This window comes from Fundulus heteroclitus, chromosome 23, assembly GCF_011125445.2.
Source record: "Fundulus heteroclitus isolate FHET01 chromosome 23, MU-UCD_Fhet_4.1, whole genome shotgun sequence".
In the NCBI taxonomy this organism is placed as follows: Eukaryota; Metazoa; Chordata; class Actinopteri; order Cyprinodontiformes; family Fundulidae; genus Fundulus; species Fundulus heteroclitus.
Genome location: NC_046383.1, coordinates 18,594,440 through 18,610,065, shown reverse-complemented (window position 1 = coordinate 18,610,065; position 15,626 = coordinate 18,594,440). Strand labels below are relative to the sequence as shown.

Genomic DNA, 15,626 nt, shown 5'->3' with positions numbered 1-15,626 from the left:
TGTTTATTTATTTGAAGTCAGAATAATTCATTTTGAACCTCTGTAACCAGGTTTGATTTAAGATCCCATTTGATTCCTGGTTGCAAAGCCTGTGGAAGCAAATCATTTGTCAGAAACAATTTCTGACGTTGGCCATATTTCTTCAAAAACTAATCAAAAGAAGTTGTTACATTGTGTTTTCGATTCTTCGGAATATGATGTTTCTACTTTTTTGTTGCTGTTTACAGAAACTACTTTTTTTTTTAGATATAATAACCTGGTGCATGTGCCTGTAGGTGAGATATGATGATAGTTTCTGATTAATATTAAATATTAAATATATTTTTTTGTCCTCAACCAGGAATATGTGAAAGTTATTCTATGTCTATTTTAGAATGATAAATAGAAAACAAAGACAATAAAAATTATCTAAAGAAAAAATTTAAGGTTTTATGTCATTATGATATCAACACAACAGTTTTAATCATAATATAATATAACCGAAAAAAGTAGACAGGAGACATCTGGGCAGTATCTTGTTTTGATGTAATATTTATCAAAGAAAGAACAATCGCAAAACCAGCAACTGGCATGAAAAGAGATTACAAGGAGAAAACTGACAATAGCTTATAGATAGAAGCAAGAGGATCTGACAAAGACTGAAAGAACTTGGTAAGTATGTTTTGTAAATGGAGGGACTACGTGATTTCTTGAATAAAGATCAGACGAGAACTCCTGAAAGTGGAGGAGCTGACATGTAGCATCAAGAAATAAGAAAATAACACCAAAGGACATGCCTGGACCAACCATAGTAAAATTGGACACATTAGATTCTACCACTCAAAAAATTCAAAAAGACTAAAATCCAAACATAAGGGAAGCACTGAGTTAACAAAGGAAGTAAAGTCATTTAAATTCTGAGCATAAAAAAAGAGTAAATGTGCAAAATTGAAAACTAAAATACCTGATAAAACTAAGTCGAAAAAGATCATGACAAAACAAATGTATTCCCAATTATTTTATTTTATCTAATTGCTCCAGTTCAATTTGCTCCCTTGGCAATTCTTACCCCTATTCTTCAACCATGGCTTGTCCCTTTCTACTTCCGTTTTGTACCTGTAAGCAAGCTCATTGCAACCCATTTATTTAAACGTAGCCTTTAAGTCCATGTCTCTTGGAATTAAAAGTTATTATTGGAATATGGAGACAATCCTAAAAATGCTTGCAACCCGTGTTTATTATTATGACCTCAGTAAGAAAATCTAAGTAAATGAGTGACCTACTGCTGGTAGATATAATTTGTTGGAGTCACTTAACCACATTTTTTAACTGTAAACAATGCACAGAGTATAGAAAATTACTTTAGATGACTTGTTAACAAAGCAGGTATAAAGCAATGTATAAACTTCCAGCGATAGGAAGCTTGTCATTTAGCCCTTCGTCATTTCTAGTCCTAAGTGACAAAGGGCTAATGACAAGCTTCCTATCACTGCTGCTACTGTATCTCTTTGCCATGGAACTGATTTTTTTTTTATATATACAAATGTAAGGGGTGGTGGACAGCCTGAACAAAATATAGTGAATAAACATCAGTGAAAAGTTAAACTAGTCACCACTGAGCCCATTGATGTGTGCTTAAAATGTTTATTCAAAGAGTAGACAGCAAACAGAATCGAGGGGCTGGCAGGACAAACAGGAAAGACGGGGCGTAGTGCATAACAAAGACACTCTAAGGAACTGCTCCCCAGCAGGCAAATTTGACCCAATCAGATTATTCAGGTCAGTGATCAGGTCAGACTTTTTAGAACGAGTGTGAACACTTTCATATGTGGTCCTGAATTTGATTCGTATCTGATCTTTTTGAATTTGACTCAACTTTTGAATTTTCACAACTTTGTGCAGTTAGCAAGTTGGACAGCAGCTGCGACAGTACTGCACAGTGGAAAGACGGCGAGAAGTTAGACTTTATTAATATATGGAGCAAAAACCTCTGTTCAAGCTAAATTGGATGGCTCACACATAGGAACCCTTTAGATGAGGGACGTAGCGCAAGACATACCTGTACAGGCCTGCACACGGAAGACTTTGCAATGCCGAAGAAGTTACCCTGCATGTGGTAATCTGCCGCCACTGCAATGCGATACAATAGATTGCAATGAGCAAGAGGAGAGGCGCTAACATAAAAAGTTGCCCTCAGCATCTTGAAGTTTTCAGTTTCGTGAAAAGGGAAGTCTTAAATACACAGCAAAAAGCTGTATTAATGTATGTTTTAGATCATTTTACTGGCAAAAGAACATCACTTGCAAGAACAAAGTAACACAAATGTTTAGTGTTTTGTTCCTTTCCAAAGTGGGTGCTGAGCAATGCTGACATTGGACTGAAAATTGTTAAAAGATTTAAGAATGCAGTTGAATGTTGGATATCTTATAGCATGTACAACCTCTCCGTCAGCTTTATATGAGTCTATAGCTGTATAATAAAGCATATACATACTATATTATCATGTAAATACCTGTTTATATCAACCTAAAAATCCAAATGATAATGTTTAACTGAAATGTTGGTACGTAACAACTGAGGGCCGTGTGTTTTAAAGTAAATATCAAGTTCATAGACAGGAATCACTGGGATTAAAGGATCTTTAAAAATACCTAATCTCTTTATCATTAATAGCTTCAGTAAGTATGAATTAGCATTTCCTGGACATCTCGAATAAGAATTGAAAATAAAGTACTATACAACCAAAACATCACTTCTTTTCGCTCAACTATGTATTTAAGCATCTATACATATTATCAATCTGGTGACAAAATTTTAATTCATCCAAAGCAAAAGAAAAATATTGTTTATATAACATTTAGATTGCCAAATTTACCTGGATGTGCCAGATTACCTTAGCAGAAAGAAAGAAAAGAACATCCTGTGAATGTGCAGGTAAGCGGCTCTATCTGACTCAGTACCGCTGGGTTCTTCAGTGTGCACAAAAACACCCTGATGGTCATTTAGTGCTCTCCCTAAAATAGCATTCCTGTTTTTTTTTGTGTTTGGGTGTTTGTCTATGATGTGGTGTGAGAGAACCAGAGAAGGGAAAAAAAAGAGTCCCTCCGGCTGCCTGATGAGCATGTTTAGAAGCCTCCTCTGAATGCACTGACCCAGTAAAGAATATTCAAATAGGCCCAAATCACCAAGCTGGATCTATCTGTTTTCTTGTCAGTGTGACTGATAGAAGTCAGAGTGTATACATTGATGCCATGCCAAAGCAGCTATAGAAGTTATGTTTTTTTTGATAGTTTCTTCTACTCATTTACTTTCCCCTACATGTTATGATATAATTATTGTGTTCGTTCTCCGAGTCATCAGTAGAGCACGCTCATTAATGGCAAATAAGGGCAGAGGTTTGGAGAGATGGCATGGAAGTGTGTGCGAGGACAATAAGAAACAGTGAAATAGAGGGAGTGATGCTATGAAAATAAAAAAAAAGAGGAACAGGGATTAATGTTCATAGCGAGTGAGGGTTAGTGGCAATAAAGATGGTATAAAATCTGATGTGAGAGATGGGAAGCTGACAGAAATAGAACAGATAAATGAAGGGGATAATCCACGGTTGATTTTCACTTTAAAGATGCTAAAGATTATCAGTATCCCTTCGTATTCATGCATAAAGTGTTTTTATCAGCTAAGGTTTTTTTTTCCTATCCCTCCATCTATCCATGTTTTTTTCAAGCTGTGGATGTTTTTAGTCTTGCTTAAGATGATAATCGATTATAACTTTATGATTTATATTTGTGAATTTTCTTCTAAAAATGTTGCCACAGCCATCTCAATCCCACTTAATCCTACCCATCATGCATCACCTTTCTGTGTAGTTATGTGGCAGAGCATCTCTGCAGCAGTTTTTCACGGTTCTAAGGTCAACATTTGTTAACATGATGAAAAGTCTGCTTTACGTGTGACGTGACATTAATATATTCACAATCTTAAAGTTGACAAACATGTTTTCTGAATATTTATATGTCACTGCTGAGATATTTTTGAAACAGATTTGGGAATGAATGAAATCTGTGATATTTTTCTGTAAATCCTTTTGGTTTAAAAGATTTACATCTTCATGGACTTACTCTGGTTGCTTCTTATTAGGCTTTATTAATTTTGTAAATGCATATCTGTGTGGTAGCATCAATAGTTTTCTGTTAAAAAGATTAATTAACAGAAAATCTTAACATTCACAAAGAATATTAAAGTTAACTATGTGAAAATGTCCCAGTTCTTCTATTTCAGCCAACTATCGGGGCTGAAATGGCTCAGTTTTTTTGTTTAATTTTCGATGGATTTTTGTGTGTTTCTGACAACTTGTAATATCTGCTTCATTATTAGGATGATTAAAAACTCATAGATTGTTGCCTTCATCCTGAGTTGATAGTGCACATGTTTTGTTTCTGAGTTAAAGTTGGCGCTGTGGTTCACTTTATCTGATTATTTAATTCCCATTGAACGCAGTTTTATGATACAAGCCGCTCCAGAGACCGACTTTTCAATTCTTCTTCTCCTGCTTTATTAGTTTAGTTCTCTTTTTTCTTCTGGCCCTCAGTTCGCATATCACCGTAATAAAACACAAGAGAGATGCAGGAGGGATGTTGGCAGGATAGCAGCTGTTGATGAGGCTGCTTTAAAAATTTTGTGCATGTGTCTGCACAGATTTTATTCTGCGTTTATGGGTAGATTCATGACTTCTCCGTCTGCTGAGAGTTTGTAATTGTGTTGTGTCTTTCCAGAATTCAAATGAGAGACTGCCTCAAGGACTTGTCCATTACAAGCCCAACCGTGTTTACTGGCAGACCAGGAAACAATGCATTGAAAATATGTATCTGCATCACTCTGTGAAATGTCTTAATCCATCTTTCACAGAGCGCCGTGCGGCATCATAGGAGCACACAACGACGATTTGTTGTGCTCAGCAGCCTTTCATAGCTGCTCTGTCTCTGACCTTAGGCTCCATTCTGCTATAACTCTCCTCATTACGATCTTAATGGACCAATCAGCACCATGGAGGCCAAAGGCGCATGCCACTGTGCATTTGTCTTCACAGCTTCATTGCAAATTTTTTATTCTTTTGCTTTATCCCTAATTCATACTAGTTGTCGGTCTACAGTATCCTACGTATTTATTTTTGTTTGGCTGGCGCCTACCATCCACCATTTATCGTCAGGATGGCCACAGAGTTGGTATGCAGGAAGCATTGTAATTTATACGTCAGGGGCTTATGTGCTTACTTACCATATGTTGTTACACCTACCAACTGATAAACATAGTGATAGTGTAAACATAGTAAACAAGGGCTATGATGTTAGTCAAATTTGGGTTTCAGTTCAAGCAATAACTAAACAGAAAGAATATAATCAAGAAACAATTATTAATCTTTTTTTAGCCTCATTCTCAGTTACAATTGTCCACTCTTTTTGCACTTTAGTTTCATTAGATGCAGTGTTCTTCCAAACTGAATGAGGTATTGTGCTAAATCTTTATTTTGTAATTTTAGGAATGCCAAAAATGATAGTGAATAGGATTTTTTTCCCCAAATCATGCTGCCTGAATAGCAACACGTCTTAATCAGATGCCATTTGCAACAAAGAGTCAGATATTATTATTTTTTCTTCCAAATGCTTGATTTTGTATACTAGGCTATTTCAAACTTGCTGATAGCCAGCAATGATCATCATTTACAATGTTATTTAACAATATGTTTACAGAAAAATAATGTCTTGATATTAAGTCACTTCCACTTCTGTTTCCACTTCTATGAATTAGTCCCCCAGTTGGTCATGACAGATGACCGTTCACACTGAGGCTGGTTCTGCTGGAGGTTTCTTCCTTTTGAAAGGGAGTTTTCCTCTCCACTGTCGCTACATGCATGCTCTGTATAAATGACTGAAGCAAAGTCCACAACACATTGCAGACAAATGTCAACTGTGACAATGTGTTATGTCAGGAGGAGTGAATTCTGCAAGCCAGTGAGTGGATCTCCTTAGATAGGAAACTTTGATCAATCTGGATGATTTGTTTAAATCAACTCTGTCAAGTGCCTTGAGATGACAACTGTTGTAAATTGGCTATAAATAAACAAACAGATTTTTCTTGATTTGGTCGGGGTTTTTTACTAACAGGATATTGGATTTTGTTTTAGCCCCTCTAGAAATTATATTTTTGAGCTGTTTACTAATATCTTCATTAAAGTTAATTTTGCTTGTTCAAGTATAAATAAATAAAAGTTAAACATTTTCTGGGCTAAAAATTACAGAATTTAACTTTATTATGACTGGGGAACCACCTGAGGAACCTATACTATATGGCCTAAAGTGTTCACTTTTCTGTCTTTACAATAATACAATAATACAGTGACATCCCATTCTTAATCCCCAGGGTTTAATAATTTGTTGATCCACCCTATATTACAACCTCAACTACCTGCATCTAAAAATAAATGTTCAATTCAATTCAATTTTATTTGTATAGCGCCAAATCATGAAACATGTCATCTCAAGGCACTTTACAAAGTCAAGTTCAAAACATATTATACAGATTGGGTCAGATTATACAGATTGGTCAAAAATGTCCTATATAAGGAAACCAGTTGATTGCATCAAAGTCCCGACAAGCAGCATTCACTCCTGGAGAACCGTAGAGCTACAGGGAGAGTCGTCTGCATTGTACATGGCTTTGCTGCAATCCCTCATTCTGAGCAAGCATGAAGCGACAGTGGAAAGAAAAACTCCCCATTAACGGGAAGGAAAACCTCCGGCAGAACCGGGCTCAGTATGAACGGTCATCTGCCTCGACCGACTGGGGTTACAGAAGAGAGAGCAGAGACACAACAAGAGAGACAAAAAAGCACAGAAGCACACATTGATCTAGTAATCTGTTCTATATTAGATGGTAATAGCGGGTGAGCCGTCTTCTCTGGATGATGTCACAGTTAACAGAACGCCAGACCAGGTGTAACTACTATGAAGAAAAAGAGAGAGAGCAAAAAGTTAAAAGCTGAAATGACGACAGTCATTTCAATGTTGAAACAACACAAATTATTTGCTTCAATGCGTGACAAGGAATTGAATTAGGTTCAACTTACTTTTTTTTATTTATTTTTTTACAATGGTTTAACTTGACAATTTATGAACTAATCAAAATAAGATGGATACATGTAATTCAATTACTTTTTCACCAGTTGACATAATTCATTTAAGTTTCTTTTTCTAGAATGTGGGAATGCTTCCTAGAGGTTTAGGAATTAATTTATAGCATTTTTAAAAACATTTTTCCAGAAGCACTACAACTTATAGGCAGTTATCTGAATCTACAAATCATTGGCTGCATTTGTCATCATATGTAGGTAAGATGAAGTGTGGGTAGGGACACATTCACTGTATAACAGCAAGCAGCGTGTGTGTGTGTGTGTGTGTCTGTCATGGTGCTAAATATGTATGGAAAGTTATGCAAACGAGGATCTATACAGGTGATGAGAGATGGGCCAACAAACACATCATCCCAATCGCCCCGGATCGTAAGACGATGCTAACTATGCGTCCTGCCATTGTGTACGTGTTCCAGTCAGCAGATATTAGTGCAAATGTCAGCATGTGTTTATTTATTCATTATTCAACAAAACCTCTGCCTCAACACATCATCCCTGTACACCAACCTTGAATTTCCAGAATTAAAACATCAAAGCCAAACCCATTCTGGCAGAGTGATTACAGATTAAGTGATGAGGTGCAGTAAGTGGCAACTTGTTTGAAACATTACCTAGTAATCATCTGGAGGCAGATGCCAGCAAAGGACAAAAGGTTAAACAACTATTGAAGCACTTTTCTGGATTGGAATGAAACACCAGAGCTTTTCAACAAAAATAGAGAGGCCAGGCCAAAACATTGAAGGGATTTGGAGAAACATGCATATTCTGGGCCTTTGTTACTTCAGGTACAAGTTGTTGGTTCAGGAGAGCCGGTTGTCATAATAATGCGCCAAGATTTCCCTCTCTTGCTTTGTTTAAGTATAGTAGTCTGTGTCGAAACTGCAACAGATGCATGTATGTAATACAAAAACTGCAACAAAACACCCCTCTTTCTTTCTTACTTGCTCAGGTTCCTTGCAGGGGGAACACCAGAGGAAGCTCTACAAGCAGCTGCTGGCCAACTACAATCGCTTAGAGAGACCTGTTGTTAATGATTCAGCTCCTATTCTGGTGGAACTGGGCCTCACTCTCCTACAGATTATAGATGTGGTGAGAAAAAAAATATTTCTTCCACTTGTATAAGTTTGTCTTTGTGTATGAGACGAGGTCATACGTTGTGACCAGTCTAAAGTGGAGGAAGATTTTGTAGTATAAATCTAACGTGACCCTTTTTAAAGAAGGGGGGCTTCTTTATCATCGCACACGAAAATTCATTCGACTATTTTATGGGTCCGGGCAGCTGGGAAATCGGATTTACATTAAAGTATATTTGGCTTTTTTCAGATTTATTTTTAAAATGTAAACTGTCATCATGTTTGAATTATATGAATATTAGAATACAATTTATTTACTACCCATGGTAATTTTGTCAGCTCTAGTGTATAACAGAATTTGCACTTTAACAAAGAGGAGTTCTCAATCTCATAGTGCATACTAGGCAAATTGGGCTAAGAGTTTTAGACAATTTTTTACTATATGTATATATATATATATATATATATATATATATATATATATATATATATATATATATATATATATATATATATATATATATATTCCGTATATTCATGCGGAATAAGAAATAAAAATGTCAGACCGCTTAACTGTTCACTACATTAAAAAACTGAACTATCCATTTAAACAACGAGCTCTAGAGACACAAAGGTCTGTGGGAAAATGCAATTCTAGGAGAGAAGTTGTAGTTAGCAAAAAATGTCAAAGACAAGTTAAATTGTGTTAACTGCATATAAAGCTGTTATGTGCCAAAGCAGCAGCTACAGATTTTTATCTTTGCTCATAAGTGACATGGGTCATTGTGCTTTTCACGTCCAAAACTTTGAGTATCCCTGAAATAAGTGAAATACTACTGATAGGTGGATAAACTGTGACCGTTCTGGTGTTTAACTGTTGAGAAAATAACTGTTGCAGTTCATCATTACTGCTCAGATCCTTTGGAACCAGCAGTATTTTTCTTTAATGGATCTCAAATGGTCTCATCGCAAAGCCCAGAAACAAAGCAGCCCTTGTTATCACTTCTTCTTTGGAAGAACTAAACTGACTATGAGCTGACATGCTGAAGAGATTTTTTTTCTTTTCCTTTTTTTTTTTGCTGGATGGATTGCTTGTCTTTTGTTATACGACATAAAATATATTTCTTCCCTTGTCTTTTTCCTGTTTCTGTCTGCAGGATGAGAAAAACCAAGTGCTAATGACCAATGCGTGGCTGCAGCTGGTGAGTCACAGCTTCTGAGGGACACATTACCAGCGACTGAATGTGCTTCAATGACATTTTATGACACAAAAACTTTTAAAGGCTTCGTTTGATTGTATTTCTGGGATAATGAGCGGCAAACCATGAAGAGCATTTTGGTGAAATGTAATTGTGCTCATTCAAGTATTTTCTTCCCTTCGTTCTTTAAAAATGTTTAATATTCTGGAGCTATAGGGTTATTGTTTGCACTCTGTACATCGTTTTAAAGACTCTGGTTAGAGTTGTCCTGTCTTTCTCAGTACTGGACAGATGTCTACTTGAGCTGGAATGCAGAGAATTACCCCGGTGTCCAGAACCTGCGATTCCCTTCAGACCAGATCTGGACGCCTGACATCCTTCTTTACAACAGGTCAGAATCACTCTTTTTTGATTCATATACTTTTTTCTCTCTTTTTCAACAAAATACTCCAAATGGTGCATTTTGACAGTGCTCTACAGCAAATAAGCAGGTATCTTATTTTCTAAAAGATGTATTTAATTTTATTTAGAAATGTGATTAGAATTATTTACTATTCTATTTTGTTTTTTAACAATTAAAAAAAACACAATTTGCAGCATGATGTCATGAGCGCCTCCTCCACCCTTCCACCAGTCAGGTTGAGGTGTGACTGAGAAAATTACAACAAGGTGGTATGCACATGGGAGCACACTATGGTTTAACAGGAAGTTAGATGCTTTTTGTTATATATTTCAAAAGGAAAAATACCTGGGTATTAAAGAGCATTTTGGTGCAGAAACGTCATCACCACAATACTGTAGGAGTCTTGAGATCACATTCAAATATTCTGTCAGCTCTTTACTACCGGCATATTGTGATTTGTTTATTCACATAACCTGTCTAATTTTAGTGTTAACTCAATGAGTAAGCCCTACCCATCATGTCATCAGTGTCTATTATGGAATATAGTATGTGGAGATCTGGAGATCGTTACCACTTCCTGTCCAACCTATTGGGAGTGTGTGGCGTTTGTTTGTTGCTATAAAATGTGTGTTGTTAAATGGGTAAATAGGAAAGGAATTATGCAACCATTTGATTATCAACTTTATAGCATTGTTTGATGTCCCAAGAAGTAATTAATAGTCCCAGTAGCTATAGCTATAATTAGCCCAATTTTGCCTATCAAAGAAAAGAAAATATAAACTAAAGAGAGAAAACGAGCAATCATTTGAATAAATAACATGTTACAAAAACAGTTTTAAGATCCTTTCATCTTGTTGGATACAACAGATTGCTATTATTCTTCATAAATTCATGATGTTGGATCTTGTTTTATTTATTTTTGAATAAACCGGTGATGCATTTTGAAACAGTTCCTATCCATAAACACCAGAATAATGCAGGTCATTTTTTAAATTACATCAGCATCATGAAGCAGTTATAAGTGAATGAATGAAAGAGTTAATGAAGGAGTAAATCAAAGAATGAAGCAACAGACAAATGAGTGAATAGACTAATACTGTACTATTTGTGGTAAAGCTCCTTATTGTTATGACTGAAGCAGAAAAAGCCCTGTGCATTTTGTGAGTCGGATCATGATGGCGCTTCTCTTCTGGCTTTTTTTTTTTTTGAGGTCAGTTGCAGACCGGTCGTTTTTCATCAAAACAACTAACAAACAACTTGCATTTCCTATATATGGTATGCTTTAGAGGAAATTCAAGTGTTTGACATTAGCAGAGTGAAAATTACAGGAATAAAGAAGATTGAACTGACTTGAAGAAACCATTAATGGCTGAAAGAGAGTTCACTGCAGGTGGTAGTGATTGATGCTGCTGAGTGGGTGAAAGAAGCCTTAGATTAGTCTCTAAAGTCCATATTTCCCCCTAACAAACACACAAACACTCCTTCATGCACATCACATGGACAGAACAAAGGTTGAGGAATATTAATCCACATTTTAAAAGCAAAGCTTTTAGACCTATGAGGATTACCATCCATAATCTCTCTGCTTACACCCCTCTCTTGTCCCCATCACTCCCTTTTAACATGAGCCTTCACTTTCCCACTCTTCCCATCCTCCCTCACCATTTCTCTTTTCATCACCATCTATTTTTGTCTCTCTCTTTCTCTCGTTCACAAATCACCCTCTCACTATAATTCACTCAATTCAATCAGCTTTTTTCCACCATATTTTATTGTTTCTGACCTTCATCTACTCATCTTTATAAATCAGTCCACCTAACCGTGCCTGTCAAAGTGTTAACATTTTACTGTTGCTCTCCTACAGTCCTTCTGTCTCGTTTCTCTGATGGCTTCTGTAGTGTCGTCACTCACTAACTTCTGTTACTGCAGCAGAAAATATCTCCAGTTTGCCTTTAGAAGACTTAGTTCTTGCCTCCTGAGTAGAAGGCAGGTGGTTTTCTTCATGCCATGCTCACAAACATTACAGCAAGTCTAATTAGGTTTAAATTTGATAAAATTATGTAAACATGCCTCAAGTATAACATCGTAGATAATTGATGTTCACGGTGCACAGTCTAGATATGAAATGTGATGAAAGCACATTGTTATGGTTCTGGGCTTGTTTTGCATCTTATCCTGTTTGCTGTTTTTGTCAAATACAGCAGAGTTAAAGTTTGATAATATCATAATGTTGACTATGAACAACATGTTGTCATCTGTTTATGTAATCACTTAAAGCAGCTTAATGTCACAGTAACCCACCTTTAAAACTATTCATTTAATTAAAAACACATAACACTACTGTGTCAAACAGTTAAATAGATAGTTCTGATATCTAAAAGGGGAGTTTCTTGGAGATAAAACCTAAAATAAGGTTCAGTTGACATTTGTCCCAGAAAATGAAGTTAGCTTATCTAATACATGCTAATATTTTATATTGTCTTTTACATTCCCTAAGAGCCCAAGAATCGGTTAACATTTTCCTTTGTTAATTTCTACTACAGTTGAGCGGAGGGTTGCGTTGTTCGAAACTCCTGGGAAGCACATCTGGACTGGGAAACTCATTCTGACAAAACCCTGTCATTGGGCTCTCTGTTCCCTAAATCTAGGGTTTTTACTGACCTTTTTATGCTGCGAGTATTTCGTTTTTTCTTGTACTTCTGCTTCATAGGGAAAGTTTGTCTTGCCGATAAAGACAAATGGTCACTTGTGTTTTTCTGGCTGTACTCAATATGTTAGCAGAGTTAAAACTTCAAGCAGCAGATCACTGTCAAGGTTAGTGTCTGGAGGGAGTGCGCAGAAAGTGCAGGGAGTTTGCAGCTTTGGGGTCAGATGAAGTTGGATGATTTGGACAATGTGAAAAGGTACATTTATATGGATTTCAACGCAAATGAGCATCGTTAAATAATTCCTTTTGTTGTATCAGTTATATACACAACAAACGTAGGTATTTATTGTTGTCACGCTGGCCAGAGACTGAACAATACTGGAAAAGCATATGGCAGAAAGAAGCATCACATAACAATGATGCACAGTGGCTAATAGATCTAAAATCACACCACAATAATCTCCGTGAACAAAGTCCAATGAACATGGCAGACACCCATCAAAGACTCTCATGTATGAAGAACTGGAAAGCACCAGGCCTGGATATGATCCACGTCTACTGACTGAAAAAGCCGACTTGTCTCCATGAATGCCTAGCGACACAAATGAATCAACTGCTGATGAATGGGACCCACCCTGAATAGCTGACCGAGGGCAGAACAGTCCTGATAATGAAAGATCCCTAGAAGTGGACGATCCCAACCAACTGTCGGCCAATAACCTGTCTTTCCACAGCATGGAACCCCTCTTAGGCATCATAGCGGCTAAGATAAGTGGGCACATGGATCAACACATGCACGTTCTGTCAACCACCAGAAGTGGTTGACAGAACGGTTGCCCTAGACTACAAAAGCTGACAAACAAACCTGTGCACTGCATTGATTGATTACAAAAAAGCCTAAAATTCAATGCCACACACGTGTCCTGGAATGCCTGAAGCTGTACAAGGTTAACAGCACTCTTAAGAGTCGCTTAATGGTAAGAACAGGCAATCAATAGCTATGCCTTGCCAGTAATTACCCTGCTGGGATAATAAGTTGGCCAAAGGAGGAAATCCAGACCACAAATGTTAAAACACGACAGCTACGCACCATGCATGGTGGATTCCACCACAAATCCAGTCTATATACTAAGCGCAAAGAAGGAGGCAGAGGCCTAGTGAGCATCAGAGCCATCATTGAAGATGAAACATCCAAGCTCCAAGAATATATCTGTAAGATGGCCTGAAGGGGTGAAGCACTCAGTGAATGTCTCAGACAATGGAAGCTGGAAGAGAACAAACTGAAGGAACCATCTTGAAAGGAAATATGCTTGCGTGGGATGTACCACCAACAGATAGCAGAGGTTGCTGATATGACCAAATCCTACCAATGGCTAGAAAGGGCTGGACGGAAGGACAGCACTGAAGCACTGATCATGGCAGCACGGAAGCAGGTCTTGAGCACCAGAGCAATAGAGGCCCAGATCTACCAAACCAGGCAAGATCCCAGGTGCAGGCAATGCAAAGAGGCCCCAGAAACCATCCAGCATCTCACAGCAGGGTGTAAGATACTAGCAGAGAAGGAATACATGGGCACCATAACAAAGTGGCTGGCATAGTGTACAGAAACATCTGTTCAGAATACCAACTGGAGACGCTCAGGTCAAGATTGGAGTCACTTCCCATAGTTGGTGGAGAATGACAGAGCTAAGAACCTGTGGGACTTCCAGATACAAAACAACATTGGGAAAAAAGAGCACGAGACACTGGAGAGAAATACCAAGGGCTCAGGGAAGAACTAGAAAGAGCCTGGAAGGTGAAGACAACAGTAGTGACCGTGGTCATCAGAGCACTTGGGGCTGTAAGCCTTCACTCTGGAGAAGTGGCTTCAACAGATACCTGGAGACGCATCAAACATCTCAGTCCAGAAGTGCGCAATCTTAGGAACAGCGAAGATACTAAGAATAATCCTCAAGCTCCCAGGCCTTTGGTAGAGGACCCGAGCTTGAGAAATGCAGAGCAACCTACCTTGCTCAGGAGAATGAGGGGTAGGTGAGAGAGCAGTCTATCTCTCTATCTCTATCTATCTATCTATCTATCTATCTATCTATCTATCTATCTATCTATCTATCTATCTATCTATCTATCTATCTATCTATCTATCTATCTATCTATCTATCTATCTATCTATCTATCTATCTGAGTGTGTGTGTGTTTTATAACATGGACGCTTGTAAACATTATTAAGCAAAACTTCATAATCCATCCAAATAAAGACTTTAGTCAAGGCATTTTGTTTTAACCAATAGGGGAATTGTTTCTGGTACATTTTTGCCCTTGATATTTTGAAATGTCAGCTGAGTTAGTGTATGTCACACTGGCTAACAATGTATAAGGCAGGAATTATATATATATGTTGAATGATGCATTTAGCATTCACTCTGGGTCCATGCATACTGAATGGAGAAATTATATTGCTAATAACCATGAGTCAATGCATATACTGCCTGGGGAAAACGCTAATCATCATGTTTGCATCTCTTCTGCTGTATGATTAGCAAACAGAATGTTCCAGTTCAGCAATTAATGTGTGTTTGATGCCTATCAGAACGAGTCAGTTTGATAAGTAGGATGCAAGATTTTTTGTTTCTTTTTTGTGACTGAAAAGGAAAGTATGGTATATGCAAATGGGTTTCAACAGCCTATATTCTAAAATCTGGGAAGAAGTTATTAATCAAGAAAAAATGTATTATTATATTATTTATTATTATCTTATTTTGAGTTATTTTGACAGATCATTCAACAATGTTTAAAATATCTAACTGAACTTTAAATTGGCTCCTGCTTGTCTCGGAGCATGTACTTGCACGGTTGTTTGTGAATGCTTGCGTGTGTATTGGCAGTAAACGTTTGCATACAAAGTATGTGCTTTCTGAAACAGCAATGCAAGCTGTTGACGTCCTTTTTCAATGTCAGTGGTCGATGGTTTCATTTAACTGGAAATCGATGAGCCACATGAAGGACGTCGAGCTCAGGTAGAGCATAGATTCATTCTTTCAGCAGGTGACACACAAGTGGTGGGCTGTCTACACTGTAGATCTCTGTTCTGGGAGATGAGATCACAGATGAGAGTAACACGGCATAGCTTGTGCTGGTCCTG

The 15,626-nt window shown here is 37.4% G+C and overlaps 1 protein-coding gene across 1 annotated transcript in view; it reads left to right on the top strand.

Moving 5' to 3' along the window:
• Positions 1–15,626, top strand: part of LOC105928709 (neuronal acetylcholine receptor subunit alpha-7) — a 52,965-nt gene that overhangs the window by 10,005 nt on the left and 27,334 nt on the right. Inside the window, exons 2-4 of the mRNA XM_036127120.1 lie at positions 8,115–8,254; positions 9,396–9,440; positions 9,719–9,828. Of these exons, the coding sequence (XP_035983013.1) occupies positions 8,115–8,254; positions 9,396–9,440; positions 9,719–9,828 (295 nt within the window). The remainder of the gene's footprint in view (positions 1–8,114; positions 8,255–9,395; positions 9,441–9,718; positions 9,829–15,626) is intronic.